Here is a 21,463-nt window from a genome sequence, read left to right on the forward strand (position 1 = left end):
AGATTTTTGCTCTTTTTTAGAATCTACAGGAGGTCCAGACCCTTTTTGTGTTATTTTGAGGACCTTGTTGAAGTTCTTAGAGTCACATGGGGAACAGTCACACGGGGCTCCCGGCAACATTCTGCCCCCTATACCCCCCCATCTTCTCCTGTTCAATCCCAGCCAACATGTGGATTCATTTTTCTCTTCCTCTGAAGGCTGAGCGCAACTGATCCCAAGGCCTTAGGGAGGCAGCTTGTGCTCCAAATAAACTTCTTAAGGCTTTTCTCCAAAAAAGTTCATTTTATCTAAGAGGAATGCCCACTGTTAGACAGAGGCAATTTTCTCTCTCCCTTTACAGCTCATTTTATACTCATTAACAGCCCTCTGAGATTAGTGCAATAATTTCCACTTTATAGACAAGGAAATGGAGGCTCCGAGATGAAGTACCCTTGCCCAAGGTCACACAGCTAGTGAGCGCCAGAGTCTGGCTTCAAGCTGTGCTCCGCCACTGTTCCCTGTGGCCTGTCTGAAGAGAGTGGCCTTGGCTTCAAAGGAAGCAAGGAATGTTCCTGGTGCTCTGACCTTCCACCCCTGGGAGGCGTCTCTACTGCCTGGTGGGCATTCACCATCCCTTCCCTTCTTGGAAAAGGCGCCTCTGCCTGCTCCCTCCTTGAAGAAGAGCAGAAAGGTGTTTGAGGACACAGATGCCCAGGTGAGCTGTGGGGAGAATTCTGGGGAAGCTGAGGCCAGCAGTGGGAAGACAGGCCAGTGGTCAGCTGAGTTCCAAGTGTGGCTGAGTTCCGCATTGCCCTCTCCAGCAGGCCCCTGGTTCCCGAGGGTCAGGCCTTTCTGCCTTCAGTTTTCTGCCTCCTCCCAGCATCCTGCCCAGGTGGCTGCCCGTCCGTGCTGACTTGGTCTCCGTGCCCTGTGGATCACAGTGCATCACAAACACAGGGGCCCTGGCCCCTCACAGACTTCAGATCTCAGCCGTGCGCTCACTGGGTGGCACAGCCCACAGAGTTCCGCTTTCCTCCGCGATGAGACTAGTGATGCTTTCCTCCCGGACGGTGGTGAGGTCTGCAAAACGGGACGGGGCATCTGGCCCTTGGCTTGATATACTCCCTGGGGCCCATCCAATGCGTGTCTCTGGGCTGCACGTGGGCTGCTGGGATGAGCAGACAGCACCTCTGCTCTCACACCTGGGGCTTACATTCTAGCAGGCAGGGCCAACTTCTGAAAAGCTGCCCACTGTGAAACACGAATATGTAAAGATGCAGTGAATGAGAGGAGAAAGAAATAGCCACTGAGCTCTGCCCAGGAACTCAGCAAGGACATCTTCACAGAGGAGACAAAGTGACCAGGGAGTGAAAGCAGGAGACGGTATGGCCCAGCTCCAGCAGGGAGGGGGCGGGCAGCAGGGGGAGCGCAGGAGAGAAGGTGGGAGAGGCTGGCTCTGCTTCCCTCTTGGGCAGACGCAGCACCTGTCCTGACTCTCCAGACCCCTCTGGTCAGGCGAGGCTTCTGACTTCACACACTAGGCATGCAGCCAGGTGAATAGAAGCTCTTGGCCACTTGCTGGTCTTGCTACTCTACACAAATTCCTGGACCTGTCTGGACTTTGTTTATTCATCTGCAAAGTGGGGCTGGCAGTCAGTCCCTCCCTCACAGGGTCACAAGAGGGACCGGTTGACAGAACCCAGCACTAAGTCAGCTGGCTATCAACGGTGTTTTGTTTTTATTGGTTCATTTGTGCTTTAAGGACACATTGGAGATCCCCCCAAAAATATTTAACGTGGGCTGTGGTACATCTTAAGATGTTTAACAAGATGGATAACTCTTGGATTTAAAAGGGTCTTACATGTTGCTGTTCTCAGTCTCTAAGGAGATGAGATGAGACAGCCTGGGAGTGATGGTCTTACTGGCGTATAGCGTCTGTTTTGAAGGCCCACCCAGAGAGAGTGAGGTCCTGATCAGGGCTGGGAGAGTTCTGGCCTCTGGATCTGCAGAAAGGCTCCAGCTGGGCGAGGCCGGTGGGGATGGACAGACTTCCCAGGCAAGCAGCTTCTTGCTCATCCTGTGCTTGTACATTTGTCCTCATGCCCTCAAGATTTGTTGAACCAATTGGCCACACCACATCATAACCTCCCCCACCCCCGACTATGGGGACCACACTTTTCACCTTATTCTATGTGGGCTCAGCACAATGCACCCTCAGCAACAGCTTGTTCAATGTCACATTTTCAATGTCACCCATTTGCTTTTGGAACGCTGGCTCTCTTTTACACAAAGGGCTTGTGAACATGAATAATTGGGCTGTACAAGTGACCGTGAACTCCACAGTCAATCCAGAGCCAGGCCGCTCGCTGTCCCCAGCAGCATGGGAGCAGTTCTGAGCTAGTTTGCCAGGCTCCCTGACATTTCTGGGCATCCTTCTCAAAAGAAGACTGCTTGGAAGTGTGTTCCTTGGTAAGGCTCTGACACCATTCACAGCGCATTTTTCCCTATAGGAGCAGGTCAGGGAACTCAGTTTGCAACGAATCTCGCCCTCTTTCTTACTGTTACATTGGCAGAAGGGCAGCCTTATCCCTAAATGCTCTTAGGGGACAGGATGCTAATACCCCTAAATTCGAATACCCCTCAATGCTCTTAGGGTGGTAGAATCTGTTATTTTGCATAAGGATGCTTCGCGGCATAGCCACTTAGAAAACCCAGGTACAACTCTAACAGCTCTGCAAACTCTGCCTCCTTTAGCCATTCCCCGCGTCCCTCTACCCCTGGTGAGGTTAGTACTATTGTTATCTGCATTTTAGAAACGAAATAAAAGATGGACCCAAAGAAATGACAGAACTTGGCGAAGTCCTATGGGTAGTATGGAGGGAACATACTGATTTAATCTTTAGCCTGCGCTTAACAACTTCCAGCTCAGATAGTCAACACAAGAACTTCTGGGGATGCTGATCACAAAAGAAGTTATGCTTCTATTATAAGAAATGCCTAAGTTTTACAGAAGGATTTCACACGTGGGGATTTTTGTTTTAAGTGTTCAGTTTGTTATAATCTGTTTTGTACAAAAGCATCTATTCTATATGAAGTATAAACAGAAGATGGGTGCTAAAATAAGACAGCCAGTGTTATATTTGGGGGTCTGGGACCACATGGGAAAGGATGGCACGCAGTAGAGTGTGAAGGCATGACCATATCTGTTCCTAAAGTTGTGTTTATTTATTTATTTAGAGAAAGAGAGTGTGTGAGCAGGGGGAGGGGCCGAGGGGGAGAGAGAATTTCAAGCAGACTGCTCTGTGAGCACGGGGTCTGACGCAGCGGTCCATCTCACAACCCTGACATCATGACCCGAGCCAAGATCATGACCTGAGCTGAAATCAGAGAGTCAGACACTTAACTGACTGAGCCACCCAGGTGCCCTTGATTTTGCTTTTAGCATGATGGCTCTGGAGGGGTCCATTTGGAAAAAATTAGAAAGAAGAGGAAGAAGGCCAAGGGTTGTCGTTGGAAGCTACGGAATGATGAGCCGTGTTGTCAGTGGAAGGAGGGGAAATTGCAAAAGGTAGTGAGCGGCACCTGTGACGGTGTGGACAGACCGAGCACTGGGCTGGTGGCTGGATTTGCAGTCTGTGCACCTCAGTGCGGTTAATGAGAGTGAGGGGGCTGGTCTCCCAGTGGGAGAGCCTATGGCAGGATTAAGCATGAGGCAGGTCAGACCTCCAGCAGCCATCTAAATGAGTATATCCCTGGAGTGTTGTGTGCGCTGTTGGCGGTACTCAGGGTGGTATTCGGGGGTACCCTGATGAACCTTTAAGCATTCCACAACTTTGCATTTTTTAATGGTTAACATTTATGTATGCAAGTGATTCGGGTTTCCCCTTTATATAGTTACATTTTCTTTTAGAGGCATGCAGTTATGTAAGAAAAAAAGTTTGATTTACAGAAAAATGTTAATTAAATTATATTCTCTGTGGCCATAGTCATGAAGGCTGTGGCTGAGCTAAGTCTGGAGGGCCGGTCCCCCCTGTTTTGGGAGAACGCCCCCCCACCCCACTTCCCAACGGTCCTCAGAACCCCTGTGTTTTGCTTGTGTGTCTTGCAGACCCTGTGCACGGCCCGCAGAACGTGGAAATTGTGGACATCCGGGCGCGGCAGCTGACCCTGCAGTGGGAACCGTTCGGCTACGCGGTGACCCGCTGCCACAGCTACAACCTCACTGTGCAGTACCAGTACGTGTTCAACCAGCAGCAGTACGAGGCCGAAGAGGTCATTCAGACCTCTTCCCACTACACCTTGCGGGGCCTGCGCCCCTTCATGACCATCCGGCTGCGGCTGCTGCTGTCCAACCCCGAGGGCCGGATGGAGAGCGAGGAGCTGGTGGTGCAGACAGAGGAGGACGGTGAGTGGTGGGGGGTTGGGGTGGGGGCGTTGTGCTTCGTTGGGGATGGACAATGCTGAACCTGTCCCAGGGGCCACACCTGTCAGTGATGCGGTTTTCTTTCTTCCTCTATCTTTAATTTCCTCCTCTGTAGCTGCCTCTTCGCCAGAGTCTTTAATGAAGGGCATTGCACAACTCCAGGGAGCGCTGTGCCGGTAGACTCAGACTCACACTCCGATTTGCCCCATCCACACCCCCACCCCTCTTCTCACTTGGTAGCCCCTTCTGTGTCCAGTGTTTAGCCACACCAGGACCTCCCAGAGAGGCATTGTGGATCATGTCATTTCAGTGCGTTGAGTCTGGGAGTCAGACCTCTCCGAATTCTGCAGGAGTTAAAATTTAAAAATACATGTAAATTTCATAGCACAGGCATCAGATGCACCCAGAACCAAGTACTGGCCCCGATGTCCGACAGGCAGCTCAAACTCAAAATGTCCAAAAATGAACCAGTCTCCCCTTCCATACTGATTTCTCATTCTGTGTTCCCCATGTCAGTGAACTGCTTCCAGTAGACCAAAATAAAGACCTGAAATAAGCCTGGGGACCCTTCAGTTTATCTCCCCAGACCCACCCCACTCCCGGCCCCCACAAGGTTCTGATGAGTCAGTTCCATGCAGTTTACCTCCCAGCGTGCCCCCTACCTTGAGACTCAGACACTTCAGAACCACGTGTAACTTCTAGAACATATAACTTCCCCACCTTCTGTCCTTGCCCATGCTGTTTCTCCTGCTGCCATGGCCTCTCCCTCCATGTCTGTGAGACAGGCTCTCTTCATCTACAAGTTTTAGCACACGTGCTGCTTCCTCCAGGAAGCTTTCCCTGATTGCTCCGAGCTGACTTGGGCATTCCCTCCCAGGCTCCCAGTGCATTTTGCATGGAACTCCACCATAGCAGTTATCTCATTTCTGGGAGGACAGAATTTGCTGGTTCTAGGATGTACCTAGAAAACACTTCTCAGTGGCTGTATTTCAGTTTTCCTTCCAGCCATACTCTCTCTGGCTTTGTGGGGACGTCTTTAGCTATGTCTTTGGAATCAGACTGGGAGGGATAGATTTAGGTACAGTGATGGATTAAGGAAGCTTTCCCCAGGGAGTCTAGGAAGGGAGGTGAGGGCAGGACAAGGAAGAAGAGGAGGATAAGGTGCGACTTCAGACCATATCCAGCGAAGGGGGCGAGACCTGGTCAGCAGGAGAGCTCTTCAGGGAGCTCATGCATCACTCTTTCCCCCGATCAAGGAAGGGAGCTGTCATCGTGGTCAGGGCTGGGATGCAGAGGGAAACTTGGCAAGGAAATGCTCAGGAAGTGTTGGCCGTCTGCACACGCAGATGCAAGGTGGAGGAGCACCACGGAGGGATGGGACAGAATGGTCAGAACGCTGTCCTTGTCAGCCACCCGAGGCACATCTCCACTTGACCCAGGCAGACTACAGAACTCAAGGCAGAGCCTCTCCATGGCAATTCCACCTAACACTCTTGTTTCACATAAACAAGTTCAAGGACCCTGAGTGATGGCCCCCGCTGGGGTCCAGCCCCACATCGTCCCCTGTGGAGTCCCCTAAGGGGAAGGAGGAAAGTGTGCCCGCCTCTGCTCATCCTGTCCCCCATTGGCCTTTCCCCAAATCCTGTCTTAACAACTGGAAGTTTTACACAACCCACCTGCAGACCCTTCGTGACCAGCCTTTCACTTCATCCTCACAGTGTCCCTGCAGACTCGGCTTCTGTAGACAGTAACTGCAGTGGACACCAGCCTCTGTCACCTTGGCCCCCCACCTTCCTGCCTTGCAGCGGACCTCTGTCCTCTGGGGGGCACAGTTCTCCTCCGGATCAGCCTTGTCAGGTGACCGGAGTGCCTTGCTTCCTGTGAATCCATTCTCATCCTACCTCCAGCAGAGGGCTGGGCATCTGATCTGGGCTTCCCTCTGCACCCCGGGAGCTGTGGCCCTTTCCCTGGAGGGCTGTGCCATTTCAGAGATGCACAGTGCCCCCTCCAGCAGGTACAAGGACTTGCAGCTACAGAGGCCAAGCTCTGGAGCGGCACACCTGGGACAAGCCTCTTACCCCCTTCGTGCCTCGGTTTCCTTGCCTCGCAAATGCAGATCCAAAGAGTGGCCCCCTGATAGGTTGTTATGCTCACTGAAAGGGATGGTATATAAAGAATTTGGAATGCAGTCCCCTGGCTGACTCAGTGGGTAGAGCACGTGATTGTTGATCACAGGGGTTATAACTTCAAGCCCCACATTAGATGCAGAGATTACTTAACAATAAAATCATTAAAAAAAGAAAAGAAATTGGAATGATGTCCAGCAGGCTGTAGGTCTTCAATGAATGTGGCTGTCACATTTGAATTAAGCCACAGAAGAAAAAAATGTCTTGACAAAGGATCCTAGAGCACAAGCAAGGCAGAAACCAGCAGCCGGCCCTAGGACACCTCTCCAGAGCTCTAGACATGCGCTCCAACAGCTGGAGAAAATCTGACCTAGACTCTTAAGCCGTGGTGACGCCGTCAGCATGTGATCTGAGAAGCGGAGCCAACGCAGGAAGGGTGGTTCCATGGCAAGCGATTATGAGACCTCTTGGGAGGAGCTGCCACTGTTGAAACTCAGCCTGGAAACTCAGGGGTCCACGGGAGTGCTAGGGTTTAGCCCGGGAGCAGCCCCAGGTGCTTCCTCCAGGATGCTCTGCAGACATCGGGCTGCTTTGGGAGGGTTACCTACATGTGCAACAGCAAATTCCAAGTCCCGTCTTGAAGCCATGCCTCAACCTCTCCCTTTCTCCTTCCGGTCACCAGGCAGGGGAAAAAAATCACAAAGTCTTTATCAAAATAACTTGAGAGCAGCAATGCTTTGAAATTAAACTTTAATTAAACACCATTAATAAAACATCAATTCCTCCTCTGCAGAGACATGTGGACATTATCATATTAAAAACACCCACATCCAAGACAGCGGTCCTCTGTCTCACAGCGACAGGACCCGCGGTGTTGAGGGAAGATTGCCGAGGAGCGCAGGCCCCTCTCTCTGGTGGGATCCACTTCCATTAAGGAAAGGGGCACCATTCCTGTTGACGGGGAACTCATTCACCTCAAGGGCAGGCTGAGGACAGATCGTGGCTCCAGTGGATTAGCTGAAACCCCCCTCAGGGAGCCACAGAGCAGCCTCTCAGACTGAGCTGCCTGGATTCACGCTGCTTTTGTCTCTGCTCCAAAATTGTCTTCTGGGGAATTTGTAGAATTGGCAATTTCAGTGCCCCAGTGCCTTTGAGGGCTTACAAAGTAATCCATCCCTGGCGAAAGAAGCTCATGGCCACTGAGCTCCATTGCATCCGTTGGGAAGCAGCTAGGAAACTAAATGGGTTCTTTATTTGTTCTTTTTTCACATATGACTCAGACAAAACTGTGACTTACTTATTCAGTGCTTCTGTCTCTGCCTTTCCCTAGACCGCAGTCACGATTATGAAATGGAACGTATGAGACCTTGAACCATAAATGCAATGTTGATAATGGTCTCACTTTGGCTACCACTTAGGTTTACTGTGCGCCTACCCCATGCTAGGCATTAATGGGCCCGTTATACGCAACAACTCCTACCCAAGATTTTCTTGTGAGGTGTTTCCAAGCTATAGAAAGATTGAGAGTAGTGCAAAGAAGACCTGTGAACCGCTGGCCTAGATTCACCATTGGTGAACGCCGTGCTCCATTTTCTTACTCATGTTTATGTATGGTCTGTCTGAAATGGAGCTATCACATATAAAAATACATGTAATATTTTTAAGTCTTTGAAAGTAAATTGCAGAAACCCCAACATCTGATTTCTCAGCTCTCTGAGGGCGTACGTTACCTGAAGGTAAGGATGTTCTCCTACACAGCCATGATACTATAGGACATCTAAGAAACATAGCATGAATTAAAAATTAATCAAGTAGATAATCCACATTCACATTTCCAATCATGTTAAGCATGATTTTACGTGACAAAACCAAAAAACGAGACATTTTTGGCAAAAACGCCACATAGTCTGGTGATGTTTATTTTTCACTGCATTGTATCTAGAGTTACATAATGTCAGAGAGGCCCTGACATGCTGCTTTGGTCACTCAGATTTAAATCTCTCTGCTGTAAATAAGGTCCTTTTCCCTTTGTAGATCAGCTACTCTATGCAGTGGTTCTTTGAGGTCTGGTGAATTCCTGATTCCCCCACAAACTTCTCACCCAGAAGTTTTAGCCTCCTTGAAAATTAAGTGGTTACTACATTGGTGTTTATGAAAGGGTGAATTTTGTTTTATTTATCTATCTGAGAGAGAGAGACAGAGGTAGTGATAGAGAGCTTGAGTGGCAGGAGAAGGAGAAGTGGACTCCCCGCTGAGCAGGGAGCCCAATGTGGGGGCTTGATCCCAGGACCCCAGGATCTTGACCTGAGCCGAAGGCAGACACTTCGCCTACTGAGCCACCCAGGCACCTAAAAGGGTGAATTTGAAATCTGTCAATCCTTCTACATGTATTAATTAGCATTCTTCTTTAGAGAAGGGTTTTCTTTTCCCATTCCCTTCCCCATTTTTAATATTCCTGTTGACTCTTAAATCATTTGTTTTTGACTCTTTGTATTAAAATCCAGTACTATTTACAATTCTCTTCGAAGCTTGCATTGTCTCATCTGTGGCTAGTGGGTTGGCTCCTAGGTTCTTTTGACATGTTCTCATTACTCTTGCTTGCTTCTGCCATAACAAAGTATTCTAGACCACCCTTGTAATATCTCTGCCCCAAACCTGAAGTCAGCCACTTATCTGAGGATTTCTGGTTGCTTTCAGTGGGGAGTGGTATTTTGGCATGAAGATATACATCTTAGCTTGATCGGTGGAGTGTTACCGCCTCTGGACTCTTCAAGTAGGGAGGACGGAAGGATATGATTTATCTGTTTTAAATCACAAGGTTGTACTCATTCAAATCACCTCTCACCCTCATTTCATGCATAGATCTCTTTCCTCCCACTGAGAGAACCCTGGTTCTCACCATCCGCACGTTTCTTCATTTGCTCCATCCTATAATGCATTATAAAATCGTTTCAGAATTACAATACCAACCCCCCGCCCCCCAAACAGGAAAGCTAACAGGTTAGGGTAAAGATTTTCTTCTCAGTTTTTCTCTCCATAAGCAGCCAAAATACCATGTTCAAAGGCTTAGGCTTAGTCTTAGTCTGTACGATTTTATTATTAATGTGAGACCCAGTTAGGTTCGTTTGTTTAGTTTTAAGGTTTGCCTCCTTCCCCCCACCCTTTTGATTTAATTTTATTGCTTTTAAATTCAAAGCAGTTGTGTGGTTCAAAAGTCAAAACTACATTAAAAAAAAAAGTACCCTCGGAGGTAGCACCGCCATCTTGGTCTCTCACACTGTTCCCATCCACGCCTAGAAGGTCACTGTTTTTATTCATTTCAGATACTAGTTTTCCAATAGTTCATTTTGCAAAAAAAAGTAAAAATTACTTCTCCTTCTCTTATTTTTATGCAACAGATAGCTCAGTAGATATGCGCCACATCACGTCTTTGTTCATTTCAATATACTCTGGAAATCACTCCCATCTCGGTGTGTACAGATTTGTATCATTCTTCTGCTGGCTACGCGGGACTCATGATGTGGCTCTATCACAGTTTATTATTCAGACAGGGTGCTGTGGACACCGAGGTTGTTCCCGTGACTTGTGATGACAACTAATACTGGAGCAGATAGCCTCGTGCTTCCATGGTTTGATGTTTGTACAGTTGCATTTTCACAGCAAATTCCTACAAGTGGGATTGCTGGGGTCCAAAGAGAAGCAAACATGCAGTTTTGTTAGATGTTGACAGACACTCATTTTACATTTTTCCTTTTTTTTTAAAGACTTTATTTATTTATTTGAGAAAGAGAGAGAGAGTGAGAACATGAGGAGAGGAGAGGGAGAAACTGGCTTCCCGGTGAGCAAGGAGCCTGGTGTGGGGCTCGATCCCAGGACCCTAGGATAATGACCGAAGCCGAAGACAGATGCTTAATGACTGAGCCACCCAGGCAACCTCATTTTATTTTTTAATTATGTTATGTTAGTCACCATACAGTTCATCATTAGTTTTGATGTAGTGTTCCATGATTCATTGTTTGTGTATAACACCCAGTGCTCCGTGCAGTACGTGTCCTCCTTAATGACCATCACTGGGCTAACCCATTCCCCCCAGTCCCCTCCCCTCTGAAACCCTCAGTTTGTTTCCTGAAGTCTGTAGTCTCTCATGGTTCATCTCCCACTCCGATTTCTCCCCCTTCACTTTTCTCTTCCCCTAATGTCGTCCATGCTATTCCTTATGTCCCACAAGTAAGTGAAACCATATGATAATTGACTCTCTCTGCTTGACTGACTTCACTCAGCCTAATCTCCTCCAGTCCCATCCATGTTGACGCAAAAGTTGGGTATTCATCCTTTCTGATGGCTGAGTAATATTCCATTGCAGGTGCCCTCATTTTACATGTCCACTAGCAATGTAGCTTCCTTCATCTTAACACCAAATATGAGAAAGCAAACAGTATTGTTTTTCCTACTTTATAATAAGGAATTTTAGGCTCCCATAAAATTTACAGTAAGTATATAAAATGTAATTGATCATAACTAATAATATGTGCACAATATAATAATATAATTATATGTGATATGATTAGTGATGCATAATACACACATTACTTAATTGAATATGGTAAATGGGCTTGCATCGTAGGGAAGACTGACCTATCTCAGGAGTGAGTGTCTGTATTTTGTGTGCATTTCTAGAAGTCTCAATATCTGGTTCCATACAGATAGGACGCTAGAAGGAGGCTGCATGTTGCTAGGGAGGGGCGCACATTTAGTAACAAACAGCACACAAAATCTAACAAAGAGAGAAGTGAGAAGAGAAGTGTAAAAGGCAGTAAGTAACAAGGCAACAGTCCAGAGTCATTTGGTAGAAGGGTAAAAAGCTATACCTAACTTAACAGGTCTTAAAAGCATCATTTAACTAGAACTCAGTACATTTTTGAGGTTCACAAAGATGACCTTGAGATATTATAAAAGGTAAGGAGAAATGTAGTTGTGGTTTTTGAATGCCCGTGTTGACCTAGGCATGGTGCTGGTATCCTTCATTCCTGCAGGGAATCGCCAAATCCTGCCGCGCTGGTGCATTTATATGGTTTTAGGACAGAGAACTCTGAGGCTTGGAGAGTTCAAGGAACCTGTCCCAGGCTTCCAAGCAGCAAGAGGCAGAGCCAGTAAATAGACCCAAAATCTTACCCATGATTTCTTTCCCCTGACCATCTATTAGATAATCCTATAACCTACCAAGCCTCCCCAACACTGTCCGTGCTTTACTTTTTCTATGTCATTGATCATCATCTGAAATGGTGTGTGTGCATGTGTGTACTTATGTACATATACAAACACATATTTATTGCCTGCCAAGCACATAGTAGGTGCTCATTAACTGTTTGGTGAGTGAATGACTGATATCAAAGTCCATGCCTCTTCCCCCTATCTCAGGGCCCTGCTTATAGTCACTGTTTAAGAAGGGGAGGATATGTGTAATGCAAGCAGTCTATACTCAGAAGCAGCTCATCCTGGCTTGCCGGAGCTGCTCGTTAGCCTGTCTTCCTACCTCTCAGTTATGTGATACCATATTCATTGCTCAAAATTGTCACGTTGGCGACTTTACACTGTGGATACTGGCAAACATGATGGTGTTTTGTTTTTCCTGAGAAGCTGGTTGTGAAACATTTACAAATACACCCCTGCAAAGTTCCATTAAAAAGATACATTTGCGGGGCGCCTGGGTGGCTTAGTCAGTTGAGCACCCAACTCCTGATTTCGGCTCAGGTCATGATCTCAGAGTTGTGAGATCAGGCCCCTGCTTCAGATCCTCTGTTCCCTCCCCCGACACCCCCGCCTTGCATGCACTCTCTCTCCAGGAGGAAAAAACAAACAAACAAAAGATGTATTTAACATCTTAAAATGTAAAAATTCATCCAGAAAAAGAAAAAAAACAAACAAACAAAACAAAACCAAACAACTTCAGCAAGACTGGGAAATCTGTCTTGTCTCCATCAGACACGTACAGGTTCTGGTGACCTTTAAACCATTTTCAAATTATTCAGATTTTTCTTAAGCTAGTTCTGAGTCTGTTGATAATGAGCCAACTAGTCAACAAATATGGCCCCTGGAATGGAGAGGCCAAAAATTAAAAAAAAAAAAAAAAAAAAGACTTAGATAAAAGAACCAGGATGGGCACTTTTGCTGACCCGATGGGGCTCTGCGCTTTCATGTGAGTTGACTCAATTCCCACATCTGCCTGCAGAGTTCACTACTACCAGCCCCACTTCCCAGATACAAAAACGGGAAGAAGAAAGAAAAACAGGAGCGGAGAAACCTTCCCTTGATTACACTCTGTCCCCCTTTATGTTGAAATGAAAATTTCCCTTAAATTACCACCTGACTTTTAGGCACAAGAAAACATCTGGTTTAATTACAGTGAATTTACATGAACCTACTGACAAGAAGCACAGTTAAAATTAGCAATTTTAGTACGCCTTTTTTTTTTAAGGGAATGAAATTATAAAGTAATTAACCTTTGTTGTAGAACTCTGTCAGAAGGATGGAAAGTTCTGTGCTGTTAGATACAAGAAGAAATGAAATTGTGGGAAGGAAATATGTGGACTCATTAAAGAATTATAAAGAAAAAAAAAAAGAAGACTAAAGTAACATAGAATTAGAAGATAAGACGAAAGCAGAATCTTTCTCCAAGAAGTCTTCTCACAATGAGAGAGAGAAGGGGATAAAAAGACCCAGAAGAATCAAAAGAAAGTAAGAGGGCTTTGTTGGAAGGACATCTTGACCTGTGAAACAGTAGTGTGCGGTGGCCAAAAGAGCCTTGGTGCCAGGCTGAGATGACGTGGCTTTGCCACTCAGAGGTGGTTTTTTAGCCATTCTGAACCCACATTGATCAGAATATGGAAAAAAGGGCGATTCAGAAAATACTTTGGAGTCAGAAGAATGCAGGTTCCATTCTGGCCCCATTCACTGCATTGTTAGGCAGTGTTTGTTACTCACGGACTCAGCACTGCAGTGTACCCATCTGCAAAATGGGGTGATAATGCCACCAACCCCTTTAGAGTGTCCTACCTGAAAGTCATATGGAAAGCCCTCAACTTACCCTCTGCTGAGAGCCCACACTCAGCAGTGCGGGGCCAGTATCAGACATGGAATGCAGATTTCAACCAAGGGGTGTAACTTGAAAGAAACCAATGCAAGGATCTTTGCAAAATTTCTGTTAGGCATGGGCAAGGGGCCATTTTAGAAGAAGCTGTATACCTCTGTAAACTCCATCTCAGCTATCTCACTCTGACTGTGGGAATGAATGTATGCACCGGGCGGGGTTCCAATAAAATTTTATTGATAAAATAAGCAGCTGGTTGAATATGGCTGTAGCCATGGTTTGCTGACCCTTGATCCACACTGACTCCTCCTAATTATTTCCTCTAATATCTTGGCTTTACAATCCAATGATATACTAATGGTTTCCCCAATTGGTATCTCGGGGCAGGACCTCTCCTATGCCCTCCGAATTCATTTATCCAGCTGCCTGTGCAGCCTATCCAGCTGGTTTGCTAATCGGTCTCTGGAATTAAACACATCCAGAGCTGACCTCCTGATCATCCCTCAACCACCACCGAACTCATTCTTCCCACAGTCTTTTCCATCTCCATTAATGCCAACTGCCTTTTATTAGTGGCTTGAGTCAAAAATCTTGATTGCTCACTTTTATAACACCTAAAGCCCTTGAATACCTTTCAACATGGATTCTCTGTGGTTGGCACCCTTTTGCATTGGGCGAAGTAGTAACCCTGCCCACTTCCTACATAGCATCCATCAACACATTCTCTTGGCTTATCCTGCAATCAATAGTATGATCTCGACCATTGCTTACAGACTCTACTCCTCACTCTTTGGTCCAAGCCACTGTGATGTCCAACCTGGATTATTACAGTACTCTCTTACATGATCATTCAGCTTCAGCTCTGGCCCCTACACTCTTTTCTCAGCACAGAAGCCAGGATGATCTTGTTAAACTAACTATGAGGCAAATCATCTCATCGCCCCTCTGCTCAAAACCTTCCAGCAGTTTCTCATGTCACTGAGATGAAAAGCCCTAGTCCTTTACAGTGCCTCTCGGGGTCCCATGTGGCCACAACTACCTATGGCTTCCCTGTCTGGCCTCGTCTCCTTCTGCCTCTGCCTTACTACACAGATCTAGTCATGGTTCTCCTCAGATATGCCAACTGTGTCCCTCCCTCAGCACCTTTATGGGGGCCATTTCTGCTGGCAAGAATGATCCTCCCTCAAATAAACAGGGCTGATCCCTACACCTGTTTCAAGTCAATGCCAAGGAGATCTTCCTTGACCTTTCTATGAACAACTGGAAGCCTCAGGCACCACACTCTGTCCCTCTTCTCTGCTTCATGTCTCTCATTAGCATTTATCACTGGATGTACTGTGTATTTCAGTATACATTTTAGTATCTGTCTTCTCTAACTAGAATGCACATGAAGGAGGCCATTTTTTTCTGTTTTGTTTACTGCATATTTTCAAGCACCCAGAACAGTGCCAGGCAGAGAATAAGCATGCAGTAAATAACTTATTGAATGAATGAATCTCGAGTCTTCAGAGACAAAATAGATTTTAAAATTATTTACCACAGAAATCAGAAGATGCTTGAAGAAAGCTATTTAATACACTTAGTGAGCTCTGGGAAGGATATGGCTTCTATGATGAACAGTCTAACACCATTCAGAAAGAACAGGGGCAAGAACACCAAGGAAAAGAGGAATAATCCTGATTCTGCAGAAAAGCATATTGGTGCTCTCCAGGATACACTATAGCAGTTCTCAGGGAATGTGATGGGACTGGGGGAGGAGCAAACACAGACTAATACCACCTTTGTGCCAGGCTCTTTGCTCAGCCCTTAACACATGCTGATATATTGAATCACCACAAGACGTATCAAATAGGGACTATTTTTATCCCCCACTTTGAAGGAAACTGAGGCACAAAGAAGTTAAGCAACTTGCTTCAGGTTATACAACGAGATGGCAAGAACAGGACAGTCTGGCTCAGCCTGTGATCTTAGTCATTACACAGTGCTGCCTTTTGGGGCCACAGGGCAAAAGTGCGAGTTTCCATTCAAGGTGGCAATCTGATTCTTAAACTACCTTCCCAAAGAAATGAGAGAAGAGCACCACTAAACCTGCCCTGGGAACTGGAAGAGGATGCCATCCCCAGGCCGGAAGGAAGGGATGCAATGCTGTGTTGAGGAAAGGGGACCTCCATGGGGCAAAGATGTCTTTGCAGTAACTTCACTGAAAGAGGCCCCTTCCTCACCCCGGGGGCCCAAGAGGAAAGGCTTCCAAGCCTAACTGCATTGAGACCCTCCAACTTTGACTGACCAGGGCTGAAGGCAAGGGTGAGTTCATGGAGCTCGGAGTGGATGGAGTGAGGGTTTGGAGAGCAGGAAATGTCATCTTTATGTATCAGTCCACAGTGTAGAGAAGGAGAGCTCTCTCTCTCCAAGCCTGCATATGGTAAAAGAAAAGGATTTAATGAAAGGGAAGCTTTGGGAAGAGATGTTCCAGTTACAGGTAGGGGCAGTGTTCCAGATGACTTAAGACTGCCTTAAAGATATCAAAACTGTTGTCTCTCTGACAAGGAGCTTCCTGCCACCTGGTTATTTTCCTTCTCAAACCTTCCCCACCCCACCCTCAAGCACCTAGACCTCTTATGTGGCCAAGTAATCGATGGGTATATCTAAATTCTTCCCTTTCCCTCTGGGTTAGAAATATTTGAAACAGGGACTCCGATAATCACTAGCAACACACATCTTGACCCACCAAAGTAAACCATCTCGTTCTACCTTTTGTAAGGTTGCATAAGGAAAGATTATTGGACAGATGAAAATATGCTTTCATTTTTATTAAAGGGGACTAATCTGATAATGCAAAGCAAATGTCCCCTGAGCATTACAGCAAGAAGCAAGATTTAAGAACAGAATAAAACACTAATCCATATTCTCACCAGAATATAGAAATAAATGCTGGGGTAGAATGGAGTGGAAGGCAATAAATGGAGTGGAAGGCAATAATGTAAAAAGGCTAGTTCTCCCAGACTGATCTTTGTAAGAGTTTAGCACTATTTACTATATTAGGATTTTTATTTAATAATAAACCCTATAGAGCTTAGGGATGTATGTATTTAGGAATTTAGCTTAGGAATGTATTTAGGAAATAAAAATTCTAATGAAAAGCAAGATTCATTATTATTATGAAGTTAAGGCTATCTTTTGAGGGCATAAAATTGATTATTCATAAGTTAATAAGATGAATATTTGTTTTATATGCTTATGTGGTGTTTAAAATGAAGATACCAAATACCCTTTTATACTGATAAATTTTACCACTTATGGGACATGGAAAAATTATTGGCAAACTATAAACCAAAATTTCACTCACCCCCCTACACACAAAACTTACATAATTTCACAGCAAATGGAGAAATAGAATCAGTAGTTTAATAAACTTTTCCAGCAAAGAAAACACCAGTTTGGAATGGTCTTACAAGTACAGACACTCAAGGCAGTGGTATCTCCAGTTTTACAAATGTACCTTCAAAGACCAAGAAAAGAAGTAACACTTGACTCTTCATTTTATGACTTTAGTGTGATCTCAATATCAAAACCAGACAAGCTTATTATAAGAAAAAGAAAAATTAAATGCATATACCACAAACAAAATATTAGCAGACAATCCATTGCTGTATACACTAGGAAAAGAATAACTTATTTTAGAAAATCAATATTGATTCAACATTAGTAGATCCATTAATATAATTCACTACATTAACTCAGAGAGGGACAAAAATGTATCATTATTATAATAGGCACAAAAAAGCATCAGTTAAAACTCAGCATGATTTAAAAAGAAAATATCCTTGTATACCAGGAATAAAAAGGACCTTTTTAACCTGATAAAGGGACACTAAGAAACCTTCAAACATCATAGTTGAGGATGAAATAATAAAATCATTTTCTTTAACATTGGAAAGCACACAGATACTTACCATTATCTCCGCTAAATATCATATTGATGGCTCCGGTTGAAGACAGGAAAATTAAATAGAGTTAAAAGATTGGAAAAGAACAAAACTATTATCAACTGTGATGGTATGACTATTTACATAGATAACCCAAAGAAATTTGTACACAAATTATTAGAATTAGGAAGAGAATGTAACATGCTTGACAAAAGTTGGCATTTAAAAGCCAATTGCTTTTCTAATCACCCAATAAGTATGTGGTATGTTTTTAAAGATACTGTTTACAATAGCAATAAAAATATAGGGTATTTAGGAATGAACCTAACATAAGATTTCAAGATGTAGAGTATATATAAGTGTTGTATAAAGAACTGAATGAGATTAAAGAAAACCTAAATGAGAGATATGCTATGTTTATGGGTGGGAAAACTCAATATTATCAAGACATGATATAGAAAGACCTAAATTATTCCCATTTGATCTATAGTTCATGCCATTCCAATACAGAAACAAGATATTTTAAAAAAATGTCCAAGGTCACCCTAAAATGTATATGCCAGAGAAAAGACAAGAATAGCTAAGAGAGGGGCACCTGGGTGGCTCAGTTGGTTAAGTGTCTGCCTTCAGATCAGGTCATGATCTTGGGGTCCTGGGTTCAAGCCCCACATCCAGCTCTCTGCTCAGAGGGGAGCCTGCTTCTCCCTCTGCCTGCTGTTCCCCCTGCTTATGCTCAGTCTCTCTCTCTCTCTCTGACAAATAGATAAATAAAATCTTTAAAAAAAAAAAAAAAAGAATAGCCAAGAGAGTTCTGAACCTGAAGTACAAAGTTACAGGCCTTGCTCCACCACATATTAAGACTCCTAAATCTTTGTTTCTTAGGAAGATGTGGTATTGATAGTGGGATAGTCTAATAGAACAAGTGAACAAAACAGAACCTAGAAATAGACCCATATGTAGGTGGAAATGTGATGGAAGGCAAAGGTAGCATGGAGATCAGTTGAGTAAATAAATTTTTCTTTTTCGTTAAGTGGTGGTAGGATAGGGAAAAGAATTGAAATTGGATCCCTGCCTCATACCATACATGAAAACACAATTATAAATGAGTCAAAGACATTTTACAAAAGTCATCATTTTAAAATTATTTGAAGATAATTTAAGAAAATATTCTTATGACCTAAGAGAAAGTATTTCTTAAATAATATTTTTTTGTTGGAGTTTATTGTTTTTGCTTAGGTTTATCTAACCCTGGGATAATGATTCAAATGCAAGTAGTTGGATTAGGAAGTGGTCTGGTAATGAAGAGTGGTAATGGATGGAAGGAAGCCAATATTAGTGTGTTATCAAGAAAATTACCTTGTCAATAACTGTGTTTTAGAATCATGCCACTCCAAGTGTGATCCAGAGACCAGCAGTGACTTATGAAATCTTCCTGCTCCATGACAAGATAATTATAGAAACAGAGATTAAGAATTTTAAAAGGATGAATTTGCATTTTTCCATTTTTTTAAATTTCACCTTTACTTTTTAATTTTGCTTTCCTCTTTTTGGTTTTGTATTTTATGATAATAATGGTTCTCATTGAGCTGGAAACAACTACCACCACAACAACAATATAATAGTCACTTTTATTGGAGGTAGTTTGAAAAGTATATATAGAATATGTCATGTAGTTAACCCAACCAAACAGTGAGGAGACTAGGATACTCATCCATTAGCTTCTTGTCATTCATTTCTTGAAGGATGTTTTAGGGGCATTAACTCTCTGAGACTTCGTGCTTACCCTGCATAGAAACCAAGTTTGCTTTCACAGCCTTCAGGTAGAGTAACAGATGTTTTGCAGTAAGCACTAATGTATGGGCAGGACACCAATAGCATCTGCTACTGAGTCTGTTGGGGTTTTTTCCCAGCTTTATCAAGGTATACTTGATAAATAAAATTGTATATATTTAAGATGTACAACAGCGTGATTTAACATACATATACATTGTGAAATGATTACTGAAATCAAGTTACTAAGTCTTTCTCTTTCCTTTTCTAGAAAAGATCTGATATTTGACTTCATTGAAATAAATAATTGATCTTTATCAAAAGGTAGCATAAAAGAAAAGGAAAGCACACGAAGTGAGAGAAGATTTTTATAGCACACATAGCCAATAAAAGGATCAGTAACAAGAATATACAAAGAACACCTACAAATAAATAAGAAAGGGATAGTAATATTCAATAAACAAAAATGTTTATTTAGTAAACCTCTTTAGTAAATAAAGCTAAAAGGAAATTATTAAAACCAAATAAAACCTCAATGAAGTGTGAGTTCATGCTCACTAGATGGTCTAGAATTTTAAAATCTGACAAGACTAAGTGTTTGTAAGGATTTAGAGAAGTGGGAACTTTCAGAATATTGAAGGAGTATGAATTGTTACCCCCACTTTGGAAAACAATTTGACTTTATTCAGTAAAGCTGAAGACATTTATACCTTTAGTCTACCTATCCTATTCCCAGGTACACCTAAATGAAATCTATAAATATTCAACTGAATGTCCAAAAATATTCATAGGTGCTGTGTTTTAAGTTAGCTCTTCTGAGAAGTCATCCTATCATCCATCTATAGCACATCTCACCATCTACTGAATGAAAAATAAGGCTATATTCATAAAATGAATAAAATAAAACACATGCATCAACACAGATGAATCTCAAGCAATGTTGAGTGACAAATGCAAATCATATAATGAATTGTATGTATGTATAAGAATGTATGAGAAAGTATGTAGGTATAAGAATGTATGTATGTATAAGAAAGCCAGAAGAAACAAAATGATGTCTTAGCATGAGGTCTGAGTATATATTTATAACTCCAAATAAAGAGAATGATTAACATAAAATTCAGGTTAGTTACATGATTGAGTGTTTTTGGTTTTGGTTTTTGGAAGGGAGAGAGAGAAGTCACAGGGTGCTTCAGTGAAACAGTGATATTTTATTTCTTAGAGGGAATAGTGGGTACATGTGTGTTCACTTCATAAATTATTTTATGAACTATAAAATACATTTATTCCATGTATTTTTGTCTTATGACAGATTTCACAAGAGAAGCTTTTTAATAGAGTAGAAAGTAATATGAACAAAAGCAATAAAGTCCTAGGAATGCAATTTGTAAGAAATTTTAAAAACAGATTTTTTTAAAAGATTTTATTTATTTATCAGAGAGAGAGAGGGAGAGAGAGCGAGCACAGGCAGACAGAATGGCAGGCAGAGGCAGAGGGAGAAGCAGGCTCCCCGCTGAGCAAGGAGCCCGATGTGGGACCCGATCCCAGGACGCTGGGATCATGACCTGAGCTGAAGGCAGCTGCCTAACCAACTGAGCCACCCAGGCGTCCCTAAAAACAGATTTTTAAGGGAGGGACAAAAAAGGAACATTAATAGGTGAAGATTTAGGCAGCATTACTGATAGGAGGACCCATTACAAAAAGATGCCATTTGTCCCTCAGAGAAGTAAAGAATACAACTGGAACAAAAGTTCGACCGGAACATTTTTGAAGTTTTGTAAAATTTTTCCAAAGCTCTTCTAGAAAAACAAATGGATAGTGAGAGCCCAGGAAACTTCACAAAAGAATAAAAAAAAAAAAAAGAGCTTTTTTCTGTCAACTATTCAAACGTGTTATATGTACACAGCAGAAAGATACTGTCAGAAGAAGAGGCTGAGGCTCAGTGAAACAGAACAGGAGCCACACAACACATGTCAGCCTATAAAATCATCGAACATGCTAGTTAAAATGGCATTTTAAATCACTGGGGAAAGTTCTGACCGGTCAATGAATTGTCCTAAGAAAACTGTAAAGAACTGTACTTAGATTTCTACTTTGTGCAGTGTATAAAATGCGTTCCAGATGGATTAATGAGTTAGGTTTCAAAGGAAGG

At 43.5% G+C, this 21,463-nt stretch overlaps 1 protein-coding gene across 12 annotated transcripts in view; it reads left to right on the forward strand.

The window, feature by feature from the left end:
• PTPRT (protein tyrosine phosphatase receptor type T) overlaps positions 1–21,463 on the forward strand; it is a 1,057,545-nt gene that overhangs the window by 642,631 nt on the left and 393,451 nt on the right. For all 12 annotated transcript variants that reach the window (XM_059133123.1, XM_059133124.1, XM_059133125.1 and 9 more), the window contains exon 8: positions 4,088–4,384. In XM_059133123.1, coding sequence (XP_058989106.1) covers positions 4,088–4,384 — 297 coding nt within the window. The remainder of the gene's footprint in view (positions 1–4,087; positions 4,385–21,463) is intronic.

This window comes from Mustela lutreola, chromosome 9 (assembly GCF_030435805.1).
Source record: "Mustela lutreola isolate mMusLut2 chromosome 9, mMusLut2.pri, whole genome shotgun sequence".
In the NCBI taxonomy this organism is placed as follows: Eukaryota; Metazoa; Chordata; class Mammalia; order Carnivora; family Mustelidae; genus Mustela; species Mustela lutreola.